This window comes from Phyllostomus discolor, chromosome 2, assembly GCF_004126475.2.
Source record: "Phyllostomus discolor isolate MPI-MPIP mPhyDis1 chromosome 2, mPhyDis1.pri.v3, whole genome shotgun sequence".
Lineage (NCBI taxonomy): Eukaryota > Metazoa > Chordata > Mammalia > Chiroptera > Phyllostomidae > Phyllostomus > Phyllostomus discolor.
Window position 1 is genome coordinate 173,419,118 of NC_040904.2, and position 17,542 is coordinate 173,436,659.

A 17,542-nucleotide genomic window follows, 5' to 3' on the forward strand; every position below is an offset into this window, starting at 1 on the left:
CACCTTGTAGTACATTAGAAATGCATCCATGTCAAACTAAACAAACTTAATCAAATGCTCTCTTACCTGTGATAACAAGAGTCCCAGTGCTATTAGCCTTCCCTCTGTTATTCTCTGCAAAGCATGTATAGATGCCGCCATCATTCCTCGTTATGTTATTGATTTCCAAGCTTCCATCTTCCCATATGAGTGTTCTATACAAATGGGAAAAGTACTTAATTCATAAAATGAGTTTCATGAAATACTTCCTTATTCTTTGTCTTAGATGAGAGGCACTAATATCATTTGATTAGTACATTCTACATAAATTAGTTGACAGTGAGATTTTTAAAGAGGAAACATCGTAGCCTTTGTTTGGAATATTCTCTGTCAGCACTGGCGGTTGTTTTAGAAGGCCACCTTCATCTTTTTCTCGGGTTATTGAAGTTATCTCTAATGGGCTTGCTGCTCTTACCCTTGTCTCCCCGTATCTTTTCCCCAAGGTAGCCAGACATGAAGACATAAATGACATAAATGTCATATTATGTCACTTGTCTGCTCAATGATGTCATTTGATAGCTCATGGTGATTTGACTGCCACACACGGTAAACCTTATGGCGATTTGCCTGCCACAGAGGACATGGTAAAAACCACAGTCCTCTGATTGCCCTTTTAGGCCCTGGACAATTTCACAATTTGTAGCTCCCATCCTTCAGGATTTTGCACCTTCAGAAAGGCTGGCCTGATCAATCTAATTAGTACTGCACATACACATATGCACACACACACACAAGGCACTGTTGTACATATGCACATACAAGGCACTGTTATACACACACACGAGGCACTGTTGTACATACAAGGCACTGTTGTACACACACAAGGCACTATCATCTTGGCATTCCCCATCCTCTCCCTCTTCCCAGATTTCTTTTCCTAATATATATTTCATGTGACATAATTTAGTTTTACTCATTAACCAATCTTTCAATTAGATGATAACATCTTTATGTACAGAATTTGTGTCTGTTTTGTATGGAGCCAAGTCTCCAAAAGTAAAGTATCCACAAAGAAAAACAAAAATAACTTCTGTGTGTGCCAGGAGCACATTAAGTAGTGAGACACTGACCACTGAGTACTCCTTTAATCAACCTTTCTTTTTGAGTGAATGAACTACATGGAATTTAATTAAAGCAAGTGGTTTTCCACATGCCACCAGAACATGACTTTTAAACCTCTGTGGGGCGGGATCAAACTGGTCATAGTCCGCAAAGAAATGAACTCAGGTCTTCCAGAAATGTGAACTCAAGACTTCAATTCAGACTTTTAATCAGGACAGACTCACATTTTCATGGCTTCAGAGAACTACAAACATTTTATTTTTCAGATTTTTTAAAGAAAGATATTCTAAAATCTGCCTTAGTAAATAGCTTCTATAACAGAAAAAATATTTAAGAAATTTTTCTTTGAACAGAACCTAAATCTATTGCCTCTGCCTGACTGTCTTCCTTATGGGCTAGGGACTGAAAATTCAATACATATAATATATATGTGTTTGTGTGTGTGTGTGTGCGTATATATATATATATATATATATGCACACAAACACATATAGTTATCATATAATGCCTTGTACTTAGATTTAATATTGAATTAACTGTTACTGGATAATTAATTTGTTTCAATCCTCCCGCTCCATTGTCCTTGTCCATGGGTCCTTTATATACTGTTCCCTCTCCTTCTTTGCCCTGTCATACCCACCACCCCATCACTGTCAGTTTTTTATTTCCATCTTTGGTTCTGTTTTGCTTGCATGTTTGTTGGATATTTAATTTTTTAAATGTATCATTTCCAAAAACTTAATTAATTTCTGAAGCTTTGCAGAACACATGTCAATAATTCTTCATATATTTCATTTTAAGGGCTGTGCTTGATGAAGGAAAAAATACTGCATATCTACCTTACTAATAAAAGTCTCCATATAAGATTTTCCACCAATAATATATTCTAGGATTTCCTTTCTTTTCTGTAACTATCTAGTTCCAACTTGAGTTCATGACACAGTACTTTCTGCTTCGTGAAGAAGAAATCTAGTAACACACTCTTGTAAATGTAAACATGATTATTTGATACTGTGGGAGCTTTGACAATGGACCTCTAAATTCTCCAACTGTAAGGAGTGCCATTGACCTACTGCCCCAGATGCTGCCCTCAGGAACCATTACTGCATTTGAGCCAAGGCCACACTTTGCACAGGCAGCTCTCAGGCAATGACTGAACCCTGGAGGCATGTTAAGGCAGGCCTGTTCCTGAAAGGTACCAGATGCCTTGGATGGGCACTATTAGCTAGAGGATTCTTAACATACTCTCTTAGATCTGTACCGCAGCCCATTTCCACCCAGCTTTCCTTCCTTCCCTCTCTGCTTCGTCTGGAGTAAGACCTGCACCTTGGTCAGATGGCTGTCCCTCCATCCACCTGCTGTCTTCTCTTCTATGCATTGCCATTAATAAATCTCTTTCATGGCCAATCCTATATTGTCAATCTGCTTTTTGTATTCCCATATTAGCACAATGCAAACATTAACATGCCATGCTTTTTTGCTTTTTTTCTCACTATGCTCTAGTATAAGTCCTTAGTCAATTTTTTACCCCAGTTCCATTTAATTATTTTGCAATTAAAGCAATAAAAATTATAGTCAAGTCACAGTGGAAACAACATTATTCTTTCTAGAATTCACAATAATTTCTTTGTTTTCTTACATATATTAGCTCTGAATTAATCTTTATCATCTTTAAAAGGTATACTTCCTTGTATCACTGATTTCACCTATACCTTCAGAAAGTTCTTCCATGGCATTAAAATTAATTTTTAGGAAGAATATGTAGGAGCTTGATTTTTTTGTAATAATGGTCCTTATTCTTAATTCAATGTAGATTAAACTCCTAGTATCTTATTCTTATTTTCAGATACTATTACATAGATGATATGAATCAGACAAACAAGTGACTATCTGATTTTTAATAAATTACTCATTTACTGTTACCAAAATTACTACAGGATAATCTCCATCTTATTTAGGATTGTTAAAGCATACCAGCTCTGGAGTAGAAAGAAATCTTTGAGATTCTCTCCCATAATGGCTCAGATAAAGTTTACATTATAGCTGATAGCAATCCATGAGGTATGAATGAACAACTACAAAGAAATTCTGTTAGAGAATGTATATAATTTTAGCCAAAATAAAATTATATAACTGAGAACTTAATTATAAGTTATCAAGATTTATGTCTCCTCTCTACTGATTGCAAATATTGCATAAACCATTGTACAAACCACTAACCAGGAACAGAAATAACCTTGTAATGTGAAGCCACTTTTTTATAACTACATTAATCATAATAGAATTATAGTTAAGCATATGCTTAAAGATAATTATTCAGTTAGTCTTTGACTGATATTTTTCCATAGAAATATTTTATTTCTCTAAAATTAATTTATTAATTTAACTTTTCTTGATACATACTATTTTATAACATTTAAGCTCATATTTACATGAAATAATATATCAATTATAAAGTGATACTGAAATAACCTAGATATCAATAGATTAAAGCAGTGAACAAAGTTGGATTTATAGATCCTTTCCTCAAAAAGTAATGAAATTTAATTCAAAGATTTTAATACTATTATGATAAGGTTAAAATAGTAAAATTTTAGGGAGTAGATTTTCTTTTCTTTTTTTTGAGCACAGTATTTAAGAAAACCGAGTCCATGAAACATGGCTCAGAGAAATCCCTGATTGGAGAGGCCAATGATATTGATTCTCATTAGAAATGAAGAAAAAAAAATTTTTATTAAGGGCTGAGAGCTAATGGGGGGTGGTGAGAAGCAGGCAATGGTCAGTGCTATACCATAGGTTATTTTCAGACTGAGTACCTGAAACTGGGACCAACTACCCTTGCATCAGCCTCTGCACTGCTCACTGTCACACTATTAGTGTTTCAGCAGCACACTGAACAACTTGGCTCTTCCTTTCACATTGATTCTTCTAGCATCATTTTGTTAAATTCATAGTAACTCTTAGACATATTAACTGTAAGTTGATGTGTTCAGGGAAGCAGCTACTGTTCCTGGCCAACCCCTCCCTCCCACCCACCTCTGTCCCATACGCAGCCGTCCTTGTGATCATCCTGGTGGGAGAACCGTGTTAGCGTGTGTTCACTCATGTCCTGGAACACAAGTTTCAGTTTCCCAATTTGGAGATTATCCATATATTTTCAGAAAGTCATTTTAAACTTTCCAGACTTTAGATGCATCGAAATAGAGATAATTCCCATCATACCCACTTTATTGAATTATTGTGAAGTAGATCTATCTTATACAATTGGCCACAATACTCTTTTAAAAGGCAAAACCTTTTTTCCCTCCTTATTTAAGCCCTTAGTAAGGTTCCCAGAACTCATAGGAAAGCCCAAGCCCCTTAGCATAGAAAACATTGTTGATGATAGTCTTCCTTACTGTCTCTTGTCTCTTAAAATTCTTTTCCATGTTCCTCTAAAGACAAGCCATATTGATTTTAGTTTCTGCATTCCTTGCACATCCATACTCTCTGCCTTGTGGACTTCGCACATGCTCTTCTTCCTGCCTGGAATACTTCCTGCTCCCCCCCACTCCTCATCTCATTCCTCCTATTTCAGATCCTGACTGTCTCCTCTCTAAACTTTAGTACCAAAATAACCATAGCTTCTTCTAGGAAACTGACAGTCGGCATTTAGCGTGGCTTTTATATAAATAATCTATGCAGATCACATGCTTTTTGTTTTGTCCTGAGGCCACCAAAACATTGGTAGATGATCTACTTGTTAGGAACATAAGAAGCGCATGTTCACTTAAGATGGGAAGAGGTGATATGTACTTTAATGCCATCTTTTTATTTTCTTACTGAAATATTTAATAGACTGTATTAAATTAAAGCAACTATGAATGGATATAGATGTTCCTTATTAGGGTAAAACTAAGTTAAAGAAATCCTATTTTATTTCTTATTGTTCATTATTTCTGTGGCCTTGGGCAATTTACCAAGAGTCTCTGAGTTTCAGTTTTCTAAAATCCTTGTAAATAATAGAAACCTAAACAATAAAATTCTGATTAGCATACTGAGAATGTGGAGTAAGTTTTTCTGTTCTTAGAACTAGGGTATCTTCTGTGGAGAAACGTTAGAACAAACAATATTTACATTATTGACACGAAGACAAGTCCTCTGTAAAATAAACTCTCCCACAGAGTGAATTCCAGTTGGATGTCTAGTTTTTGAACTGACCTGCTGCCATTGACAAGCCATTCTGTCCCTTTGCTCCAGGAAAACTTTGGTTTCGGCGCAGCTTTAGGTTTGCATTCAATTATAACCCTTCCCCCTTTTGCAGCCAGGATCTTTTTCTTCATAGGATTCATTTCAAAAGTTGGAGCCAAAGCTAAAAGAAAATAAGTTATTATTTTTCTCTTTTGCTAAGATGAAAACATTCTTCTATGCATCTTTTATGCCTTTTTGATTGGTGATCAACAGAAAAAAGATTAATTTCACCATCTATTATCAGCTATGACCAAAAGATGCTTCATACCTAATACTTTTTTCTTTTATCAGTAACTTTATGGAAGTATATTTAACTTATAAAATCTACCAATTTTGAATGTATAATTCTTGGTGATATGGGATTATCATAAGATTTAGTCATATTCAAATACTGTATACATGTTTACCTTGAGGGTAACATCTAATTCAATTGTTTTGACTGGATCACACAAATAAGTGAAAGACTGGAGGACACTGAGCACCATCTTTAATGTTGACATATGGTTATAATCAGTACTATCAACCACACTGTAAATGAACTGTCTTTAGTTTACAAATGAGAGAAATGATATCTATTAAAATTATGTAATTTGTCAAAGTGTCACAGGCAGTAAGTATCAGGAAGGATTATCGTTTGAATCCAGTTCCTTGTGATTAGCAAACATGCCTTTTTCATTAAGCAGTATGACTCTTCCTTCATTAAACAAACATACACTGAACACCAACTATGTGCAGATACTATGAGATGCCAAAATAAACAGAGAGAGAGCCCTGCCTTCTGGAGAATAATGGATCCAATTAATTGAGGAGGGCATGATTCACCTGTAGTTAATCCTTACCTCTATGTAGAGAAAAGTAATTATGGAAATAGGATATATAGAGTCTCACAAAAGATTACTCCATGGAGGGCATGCTCTAATTTTCTTTAGGGCCCCCATATCTAGCTCATTTCTCAAACTTTTTGTCTATTAGCAGATTCCAGGGTGATTCCATCCATTCATTTCTACAAATTCCAATCATCTGTAACTGTGTCCTTCTGAAGCCTCTTTTAGGTCTAAGTATACCTTGATCCAGGTCTTGACTCTTCATCTTCTAGTCCTGCGATTCTCAAATTTTGTCTGTGCACCAAGATCATCTGAAGACCTTGACAAAATACAGACTCAGTAGGTGTGGGGTGGGCCTGAGATTCAGCACTTCTAACAAGCTCCCAGGGGTTGCTGCTGCTCTGGCTGCATTTATAGCAAGGATTTAAGCAAATGTGTTTTACAGCAAAGGTTTAGGAAAACACTTTTACAGCAAGGACTTAGTTTATCCATTGTTTCTTTAGTCTAAGTTTTAATAGTTGACAAGTAAAAAAGTAATCAATCAACTTGTGTTGTACAGCTCAGTGTGTGGTATTTTGTACAGGTGCAATAAATATTGTGGAGTGACGTAATGCTTGTAAAATATGAGACAAAATTTAATAGGATTATATCTAACATCTAAAGTTATCTAGAAAATGATACTTTTTCTTGAACATGTTCAGTTTTAATGAAATAGTTCATTTGGTATGGTTATTTAAATAACTTCATACTCATTTAATATTTGAATTTCTGGGGCCAGAATCTAGAGTATTTTCCTATTTATTTATTTTTATCCATTTGATTGACAGAGATGCATTTGTTGCACTATGCGTTCATTGGTTGCTTCTTGTATGTGTCCTGACTGGAGACCAAACCCACAACCTTGGTGTATTGATATGACACTCTATTCAACTGAGCTACCTGGCCAGGGCCTGTATATGTTAACAGTGGAAAGAAATAAGGGAACATTTTTCACCCAACTAAGAACAAGACATGCATTTGTTGTGTGTTTTTCATTTTTTACTGGGTCTATTAAAAATAGTATCTGATATAGAGTAAGTACTCAACAAATATTTGGTAGATGAATAAATGAATTAACTGGACAACTAAGGAAAGGAGAGAGAGGTTCCTGAAAACAATAAACAAATACAGATTGAGACCAATATAAAGGTGCCCAGGAACATCGCTCAAAGCCTAGAAATGCTCAGCTTGCCTAATTGTTACATTATTAGTCATGAAATGATTTAAGTATTTAAAGCTTGAATATAGAAACATTTTCAGCCTGAGCTATTAAATATTCATATTCTTTTCTAAAGCATTATGATAAACAAGAAATTTTAACAAAAATATAAAGCTTACATTTTGAAAAAATTCTAATTCACCTCTTATCTTCTCTAAGAGTCAAAATGTTTTTATTACACTCCATACCAAAGTAATATGGTATGAAGCCTAAGCCTGAACTTTTGCTTGATACCCAAATATACTAGATTAAATATATTACAAAGAAATTTTGAGTTTCAGAGGAAAAAATGGAATATGATCCTCAGCACTATAATAAGTGGCAGGAAAATTTAAAATTAAGAGGACCTCAATTTTTTTAAGCTTGTTTTCTTTAATACTTTCTTATACTTACCTATTTTGTATTCTTTTAGTGTCACTACATTTGTAGTGATAGTAATATTTTAACACATTTCCCTTTGGTGTAGCAGGAATAAAGTATCAGGGTAAATAAAAAGTAATTATAGGGCAGAGGTAAAGGAATTATTTTTGGAAAGGAGAAGACAGAAATATCTTCCTCTGGATGAAGAGATAAAAGGGCAAGTGTAGTAAAGATTTATATAGTTTTGAATGAGGGATGGGAAGTTAAAATAATCTATTGCAAAGAGTTTCCATTTTCATGAAGAAGTAAAAGGCAATTTGAAAAATAGAAGTCAGTGTGGGGTAAGGAGCTTGAAGGACCTCCTGAAGGTTTTACACAGCAACTGTAGGGCATGAGACCCCGGGACTTAATAACAGGTAGCAACTTAAAAGACTCCTCCTCTGAGGCTGGGTCCCATGCAATGTGAAAGCATCCACCTTCACTATGTGATTCAGGCAATTGTTTAGCTACCCAGATGTAGTAAGGAATAAGATTTGTAAAAATTAGCACATATGAAGTTTTTGTTACTATTTCAAATTTTTAATAACTATTATACTCTGTGTTACCTCACATTTATTTATTGTTCCTCAGTGAAAGAAAGAAAAGAACCCCAATAATATTCTAGTCCAAACCACATTTGAAAAGTTTTTAATTTTAACAATTCCAGAATATAACATGAATGAAATATGATCTATATATTCCCTATGATCATTTTTTAATGTGCTGCTTTCCTGCTGAATGTTAACAGAAACCAGAAATGATACTGACCTAAGATTTTCAATTCCGCATTTGCATAAATAGCTCCATATGTGTTCTCAGCTATGCACTGGTACATGCCAGCATTTTCAAAAGTCACGTCGTAGAGTCTTAATTCCCCTTTATGATACTGAAAAGAACACAAAGGAAAACACACTTCCTCAATAAACTTCAACAGAAACACTTTCATTTAGGTATGGGCTTGGTTGTCTTTTCATTTAAATACATTATTCTTCCCCCACTGTTAACCAAGTCCAAGTCAAGTGAAGTGGGACGTTCATGGCATGGGGAAGTAAAACCCGCTTACATGCCCAGTGGCTCCTGTTCTATTCATGGTACAGAACTGAGAGTCCACCTTTCTGCCTCTTGGCCCAGCTGGGAGATTACAGTGGGAAGGTAGAGAAGGAACCCACTGCTGCTACTTGTCCCCAGGGCTAAAGTAAGGTAACCTTCACTCTTACCTCTGTTTCTGTGGGGCCAGGAAAACAGTGGCAAGAAAAAGAGGACACTAATCAGGTAGTAGAGATGGATGAGTAAGAAGAGAGGTAGAAATGAAACAAAGGAAAAAATAAGGAGAGAGAGAAAGAGAAGGCAGACATAAGATTGCAGAAAGTTGTTTAAGCTGAAAGAAGATAATTTATGTTCAATTTCTTCTTTGCTTTTTTAAGGAAACTTTCTAATTTCAGGACTCTGACCCCCTTACTCTACTGGTTCTCCTGTTACATTTATCCCAGGACCACCCAGAAATGTTGCCTGAACATGGACTCAAGGACCACAAAGCACTTGAATGTACATACCGCATATCCATTTTTCAGCCATCGGATAGTAGGGATGGGCTTCCCTGTGGCTATACAAGGCCAATAGAGATCGCTGCCTATATCCACCTCTGTGTCATTGATATGTTCTACCCATTCAGGAAATGCTAAAAAGTAAAGAGCATTGCAAATGTCAAGTGTAATTCTCAACATTCATCATAATCTTGAGTACAAATACTACCCTTAGCTGACCTTTATTATATCATCTATTGTGTGTGCCATAAAATCAGTGTGAGAGCCATGGAAAGTGAGTTTCCATAGGTCTGTGGGTAAATTTTATCCTGTATTATTATAGCATGAGTAAAGTATAATTCAATTTATAATTATTTTTTATTTGTGAACCATGTTATGTTAGAAAACTAATGCATGAATAGCAATAAAATAATTTATAACATAAATCTTTCAAAATCACAGAATTTACAAGAATTATGTCTCAATTGATTATGACACTATCTCTTCCCTTTTGGGATAAAGGTTCATTTTCCCCCACCCCTTTAGGCAAATACTATTTGTCTTTTGATGTAACTTTGGCTAGTATCCACTGTAACATGACTTGGGCGTGGGCACTTAAATGTACTTTAGATATTAGAAACTGTATACAGTAGCTATAAATGGTGAAATCTATGCTTGAGAGAAATTGATCACAGTCTTGTCAGCAGATCTACCCTACTGAGAGCTTTAAAAAGTGCTAGAAATTTCCCAAAAGAATATAATATATATTTCTAGAGAGCAAACAAATAAACCACCTGATAGTCTTTTTAAGTACTTAAGTTATTTAAGTAGTCCAAACAGATGTAGGTAAATAAATTAATGTAAAATAAAGAAGTAGACAGGAGACAATAATAAGTAGAAAATAGTATTTAATTTCTTTGAAAATAACTTTATATTCATTTTATAACCAACCTAATAAACATATCTTGTATAAAGCATTTAATGTGCATAAATAACAAAGGACATAAAGCATTTTTTTCATTTCAATGAACTCCCTCATCATTATGAGTGAATGCATGTGTATGTGTGTACACATAGTTTTCTATAGATGTATTTTTGTGGTCCATATAATAGAAGTTAGTATATTTTTCACATATCATTCCACTTTTTCTGTAACATATGAAGATAGTTTTTAAAATAAATATTGATAATGTTATATTAATTGATAGACATTTTATTTTGCGTACAATATTGACAACACATAAAACAGGAATATCAGCACCATTCCTGCCTTGGCCTCACACAGAGGACATAGAGATGTCACACTAAAAGTAAAATAATAATTGATAACTGCATCAGTGTGACACATCCTATATATGATTTGATTATGTAATGTTCTGCTTGTCCAATTAGACCGAAAGATAAAACTCACTATGCCTTGTTAGTAAAGGAGAAATAGTAGTTCCTTTATATTAACTCCTAAAATATCTGCTCTGTCACCTTGGTTCTTCTAAAGAATTACATATCAGACAGTTAAGAACTCAATTCTGCTGAGAACCTGGAGGGTAGATTTCTTAATGTGTTGAATTAAAACCAGTCTCTGAGCTCTAGAAACCAGACAGAGAGTGACAGCTATATTTCTTCAAAAAGTAAGAATTCTAAGAAGAATTTTTCTCCCTTCAGGAGGCCACCCATGTACTCTTGATATGTACCAAGTGAGTTTTGTTGGGATACTAGATATACATGTCTGGAGGGCAGAAAAATGTCCGAGTCAGAGTTTGGTGACTGTAACAAAAAGAGGTTCAAAGACTAAACCCTGATTGCTCTAACATTAGAAGTTCACAGAGTTAGGAGGAGAATGAGAGTGGTGTATGAGGACATAACAAAGTGTGGATTCCAGATGGGAAGCACAGAGAGAATCATGGAAGAGGGAGGAATTGACTGCAGGAAAAATGGCTTTAGCCGTTGAGAATTGAGCAACGGCTTTAGCAAATGGATGTCATCAATGGTCATTAAAACAAAGGTTTCAGTGGAAAAGTGGGGATACAGATCAAAGCAGATTGTATTTAAGAGAGAAAAAAATGGAGACACCATTTTTTTAGGGAGTATAGACAAATCTGTCAAGATTTGTATTACTTGTTTTAGAGGAGACACGAAGAAGAAAATGGAGTAGTTGACAAAGATTTTAAAGAAGGATGAAACAGAGGTACTATACACTGATGGGAATGACCTAGTGAAGAGAAAAAATTGCTTATGCTGTAAGGAGCAGGCACTTCTGGGACAATAACATTAAGTAAGGAAGAGGGCAGAATCTAGCACACAGATGGAGGAGTTGGCCTCAGGGAGCAAATGAACTTATAGTAACAAGATATGGGTAGAGATGCAGGTATCAGGTAGATGCAGGGTGAGAGAGGTGAAGTTTCTAATAATATTACTTCCATATTCCCTGTAAAATAGAAAACCAAGTTATCAGCTGACAGCAAGCTTGGAGGAGGAGGTGTTATAGGTTGGAGGGAAGTCGTGAAAGTGTGAAGTATTCACCTGAGAGAGTGGAAGAGTAAGTGGACCTGCAAAAAGGTAGTATAATTGCTGGGTAACCCCATGGATTCAGTAAAAGTTAGTGGTGAATTATTTAAAATGAATTAATCAGCATGGAGTGTTTATCTCAGGTTATATTCAAGTTCCTGGGTTTGGGCACTGAGAGGCAGAGAGCTGGGTTTTCCAGGGTTAGTCTTAGCAAAGGGTGGTAAGACAGAGTGGGGAGATGAGGAGTGAGCCGAGGGGCCTTAGTGGGGATGATAATGATAACGATTGGTCACAGATATATGTAACTCATATGTGTGATTTAATTAGACATATGACAAATATTTCATGGTTTTCTTCTTCTTTCTTTTTTTTTTGGTAGGGGAGAACATGAACACAGTCCCCCACTACCACTAATCGTGCAGTCGAGTGGCCCACATTTGGGGAAATCTCAGGGGTCAGCACACCCGGAGTGTAATGGATAAGCCTCACCTGGGGAAAATCACCTTTGTGGTCATAGTATCTCCTCGCCAGGTAAGTGTGAAATATTTTATGGTTTTCATAAGGTAATATATCTATCACTGTTGTTAAATTATTAATTTTTATATACTATTTTTTCAAGTATGGAAATGGCTGTGAATAGAATATTAATAAAATTTATGAAAAATTAAGACAATGTGTCTACCTTGAACATAAATTCTTGCCTGGTGTCTATCCTTCCCTCTGATATTCTCAGCCTCACATTCGTATGTGCCTTCATCTTCTAGCTGGATGTTGAAGATCTTGAGCACAGCCCCAGAGGAGCTGACCTCGGCGGTGCTCGGCATCGGTTCCAGGACCTTCCTCCACCGGATGTCAGGCACAGGGCTTCAAATGGAAGACACAAGAGCTAAGGGTCCAAGATGCTTAGGAGGCCATCTTATGTTTATAGCTAAACATTTACCATATTTTGCTATGTATAATGTATGCCCATGTATAATGAGCACCCATGGTTTTTGGCCTTAACTTTCAGGAAAAAAAATTTTCATTTTAATACTTTAATTCAACTGTTTATTTGTTTATATTTCAAAACAAACATGATTATCATGTTACAGGGTGTTAGTTTTCACACAGTTATCATTATTGCTTTCTATAGGTACACTTTTAACACATACACATAAATAAAAGAATTAAAAACATTTACATAGATACAGAATTAGTACTACCCATGGATAATGTGCATCCTTATTTTTCCCTAAAAAATTTGGGCAAAAAGTCCTCATTATACAAGGCAAATATAGTACATCATTTATTTCCAAAAGCAGTATAAAAATTAATGCATTTCTATATGCCTTATTAAACAGGTACTTACTTGCCAAGAGCAAAACACTCTAAAGTAACATTTTGGCCCATCAATGCATATATGTCCTTGAACTGAACTACAATATCAGCAGGATATGGTTTCGTTGTTCCTAATATTAATAAAAATGAAAACATCAATGAATTAATAAGCAGAACCTTTTTAATACTGTGATTTTTTATAGGATTAGAATTGGTTCAATATACGTGGCTTTTCTCTGCACAGGTCTTGAATGTGTAGGCCACAATGTATAGGTTTTCTCATTTATGCATATTACATATAAAATATACATTTTATCAAGAATTTTCAATCATGTTGCCTCATTTTTAGAGCTGCATAAATAAATCTGATTCAACTCACTAAAAAAATTCAATAACTCTTGAGGAAGCATCAAACATATGTAAAACATTGTGCCAGCTGCTATCCAGGACTTAGGAAGAAAAGGAAAGAGGAAAGAAAATGAAGAAGAAGAAGAAAAGGGAAAGAAAAGACAGAAGAAACAAGAGAAAAAGGAGAAAAAACTGTCCATGGAGAATAAGGCAAAGGGGAAATAATTTGAAAATAGGGGAGGAAAGAGCAAAACAATGTTCCTATTTAGACATAAGTGTGCTCACTAATATAGGTACTTTATTTAATTTATATAACATCAATTCTAAAAGATGTGTTATTCCCTACCAAGGAAGAAATAGGCTCAGAAAGGCTAAGGACATTGTTTAGCATCACATGTGAGTGTGTGCTTCACACTGTCTAATGCTAAGGAGACAGAGATACACAACAACCTGAAATATAAGCCAAAATAAAAATAAATGATCTAAAAAAGGTAAAAGCCAAGACAGATTATTGGAAGCATGGTAAGTGGCTATGGGAATTTCTGGTAAGAAAGGCATTTGAACTGGACTAGTCCAGGTCGAGGAAATAGCATATTATGACAAAGTTTCAGACCTATGTAGGCAGGTTTTTTTTTTTTAAAGTCCAGCAATTCATATGATGTGGAAGTATACAGAGTTGAAGATGAGTTTCAATCTACAAACTCAAAGGCTTGTAACTGTGATATTAAATATTTTAAAATTAATTTTCCCAGTGGTAACTACCAATGGGTTTTGGTAAGAGTAGTAACATGAATCTTACCTTTGGTTTAGGTAGAGACCTTGCTGGCAGTTTTGAAGGATGGAGCACGGAGAAGAGAAACAGAGTGGAGTCAGAGGTCTAGGGGAGGGTGTTTCATAAAGTCAGAAAAAAGCAGATGAGGGTGTGAGCTAGGGCAGTGACAAGGGGAGCAGAAAGGGTAGAAAGATCCAAGTGAAGTTTTGGAGGCAGAATCAAGAGGACTACCGCTTGAATCAATATTTTCTCGAGGTGTAGATCACATTTCCAGTTCATGAGAATCATCTGGGATGCTGGTCAACCCTGCAGACTCCTGGGTCACAGCCCAGGCCTGCTGAACCAGCATCTCCGGGTTCCACATTTCCTCAAATTTCCCAAGTGTTTATATACTAATTGAGAACCACTGAATTCACTGTCCTTCAGATGAGAGGAGGGAAGTTGTTGATTAAAAATGTTACCGTGAGGTAGTGGAAATACAGTGAGATTGCTAAATGAGATAAGAACAGGAGAAGAGGTTTCAAGGGAAGATAGGTGTGTTTGGATCATTTTTTGTTGAATGTCTTTGAGAAACTTCTGTGTGAAAAGTCCAGGAGGTTAGGAATTAAAGACTCTAAGCACAGGGGAAAGTTTTAGAGATGCAAATTGGGAGCCATCTGCACAGGGCTACTGTTAAAAGGTATAAATGAGAGAAAATATCTACAAAAAAATGATTAGAATGAAACACAAGACAGAGGAAGATCTGGTGAAGGATACTGCATAGCATTTGTCAGGGAGGTGAGTGAGAGATGAAGAAAGAGAGGAAGGAGTCAGGGGAATTAGGCAAAGAAGGGAAAGTTCGAGAGAGGCTGACCCGACCAACGGAGTCATAGTTCATACAGAATCAGACCGAAAACCTGCCTTTGGATTTAGCAAATAAAAAGTTGTTTTGATTACTCAAGATTGTTCACAACAAATACAAAAGAATATGTGTGTGGGTGGAGGAAAGAATGGAAGAGGAAAGAAGATTCAGAAAAGAAATTAAGTGATGTAGTGAAATCCCTAAAGTCAAACGGGATATGAACGAGGGCAACTGGAGGGATTAGCTTAAACAGGAGGAGAAATACTTCTCTCACCAAGTTAAAAAGTAAGAAGTAAATAGAAGCCAAATTTCTGGGGAAGAATAAGAAACAAAATTAAAGGAGTTTGTATTTCATGGCTCTTTTTAACTCTGTGAAGTAGTGTGTGAGAGTATCTACTACGGAAGGGAAAAACGGGGTTCTGTAGAAAGTAACTTCATAGGGTGATCTGATCACAGATTCCTAACTGGGTAGGTTACGGTGGATGGTCATGCCTCAGGCCTAAAACTTCTTTAGTGAGGGTTTTTTAAGCCAGCCCCATCCATCACATCATTCTTGGGCAGCTAGGTTAACAAGCCTTTGAGGTGTCAGAAGTAATACCCCTGGAAGGCTTAACTACTCCTAAGAAAGCAAATAACCTCTTTATCCTGTAATCCAGTCTCTCTGCCTTGCTTCCTTCCACCTTCATGTAATCTTCTTTATGGTCTCTCCTTAATCTCAAATGCACAAAAGAAACTCCAAAACTGTTATTTTCTGGAGCATTTGAAATCTTGACCCCAGTATATGTAGTCAGTTTGGCTCAAATAAACTATTATAAAAATTCTCTACAGGTTTGAATATTTCTTATGTTAATACTACTGTGATTAAATACCAACCACATGACCGCTATCTTGAGGAGAGTAATAAAAATGGAATCACAGTGACATGATGACAATTTCTCCATTATCATGCCCTACTTAAGGGTAGAGGCAAAAAACAAACCTAAATCTGTCAACAAAGAACCCAGTAGCTGTTCAGAAACTTGAACTCTGTGATATGAGTATAGCAGCATGACATAAAAGCAATGTGAAGTAAGCAAATACATTGCAATCTGATCTTTTCAAGAGGTGGTATATTTAAAAAAGAAGAGTAGTTTAATTGGAGCCTGGGAAAAGTCAAGTATGTCAGTGGTTATTGCTTATGGTGCCATAGTAGTAATGCATAGCTAACTGCTTATATTAGAAAAGTGATCCATATATTGATTTGCTTCATGTAAATAGTTCCTTAAAAACATCAAATTGATCCCACTGCCTTTTTCCCTAATTCTGTAATAATATAGTTTTTAATCTTATTATTTGTTCTCTTTCATGAATTTAATAAGAAGTGGGGATGGCCATGAAAATAAGCAGATGCCAATGATTCGCTTTGTAATTAATTAATTAATTCCCCTTGTAACTCGTTAATTTGTTCTGGAACTCCTGACAAGTGGCAAAACTGAGGAGTACTGAACGATGAAGCATGTTCTCTTGCGGGCTGGCATCATGACTCATACACATTCTAGCATGTGCGACGAGTCCCAAGCAAGTGCTGAAACATTTTTTTCTCATCAAAATGTGATGAGTGCAGCGTTTGATGAGTTCCAAAGCCTAGGAATACCAAGGTATGATTGTGTTGGTATTTGGTTAATGAATCAGTCTTTTGCATTCCCTGAACTAGAGGCAACAAATCCAGGCTCTGCCATCTAAGGTCACTTTTATGATGTAAATCGCCTCTACTGGAAAAGCAAGGAAAGATCCATACCAGAAAAGGGTACATCCTCTGTTTGCTCTGACTGAGCAGATAGTTCATCTCCCCACAGGACATTCTTTTTCATTACTGCAAGGATTCCATGAGCAGACAACCTTGCAAAAACAATATAACAAATAAAATACTTACGTTCAGGTAGTGGGATGAGTGGGATAAACTTGCTGAATACACTCTTTGTAATAGAAGGACTGGATACAAAGCAGGAATAATTGCCTCTGTCTGATGCTTCAACATTGGCAATGTAGAGATTGCCATTCGTCTGAGACACAAATCTCCGTTTATCCATTGTGATAAATACAGGGAATTCATTTAAAAGCCAGCGGTAGCTAAGATCATCTAGAAAAAAAAAACATTGTCTACTAACTATTAAGCTCTTCTCCAAAAGCAAAGACTTCGTTTTTCAGTAACAAGCTAGCCCATCATCTAATCTAGGCTATTGTAGAGCATACGTTGGAAGTCGGCCAAGACAAACAGTGCCAATTTTCTAAAAGCTACTATAGTTTGAGTGAATATACCATAAACATGATGCTAAGCAATTGTACCTCTCTTAATTGTTTTATGGACTACTAATATTCTTCTATCCCACTGATGAATTAGTGAAACTCAGAGACATTACATGTCTTGCTTAGAATTATATAACT

The 17,542-nt window shown here is 35.8% G+C and overlaps 1 protein-coding gene and 1 non-coding gene across 4 annotated transcripts in view; both read right to left on the bottom strand.

The window, feature by feature from the left end:
* CNTN1 (contactin 1) overlaps positions 1-17,542 on the bottom strand; it is a 318,439-nt gene that overhangs the window by 100,169 nt on the left and 200,728 nt on the right. For all 3 annotated transcript variants that reach the window (XM_028531929.2, XM_028531930.2, XM_028531933.2), the window contains 7 exons: positions 17,031-17,237; positions 13,189-13,288; positions 12,523-12,704; positions 9,366-9,490; positions 8,581-8,698; positions 5,302-5,452; positions 67-194 (listed from right to left, as the gene is read on the bottom strand). In XM_028531929.2, coding sequence (XP_028387730.1) covers positions 67-194; positions 5,302-5,452; positions 8,581-8,698; positions 9,366-9,490; positions 12,523-12,704; positions 13,189-13,288; positions 17,031-17,237 — 1,011 coding nt within the window. The remainder of the gene's footprint in view (positions 1-66; positions 195-5,301; positions 5,453-8,580; positions 8,699-9,365; positions 9,491-12,522; positions 12,705-13,188; positions 13,289-17,030; positions 17,238-17,542) is intronic.
* Positions 12,217-12,379, bottom strand: LOC114514303. The gene has a single exon (XR_003686023.1). It is a non-coding gene; the product is annotated as a U1 spliceosomal RNA (small nuclear RNA).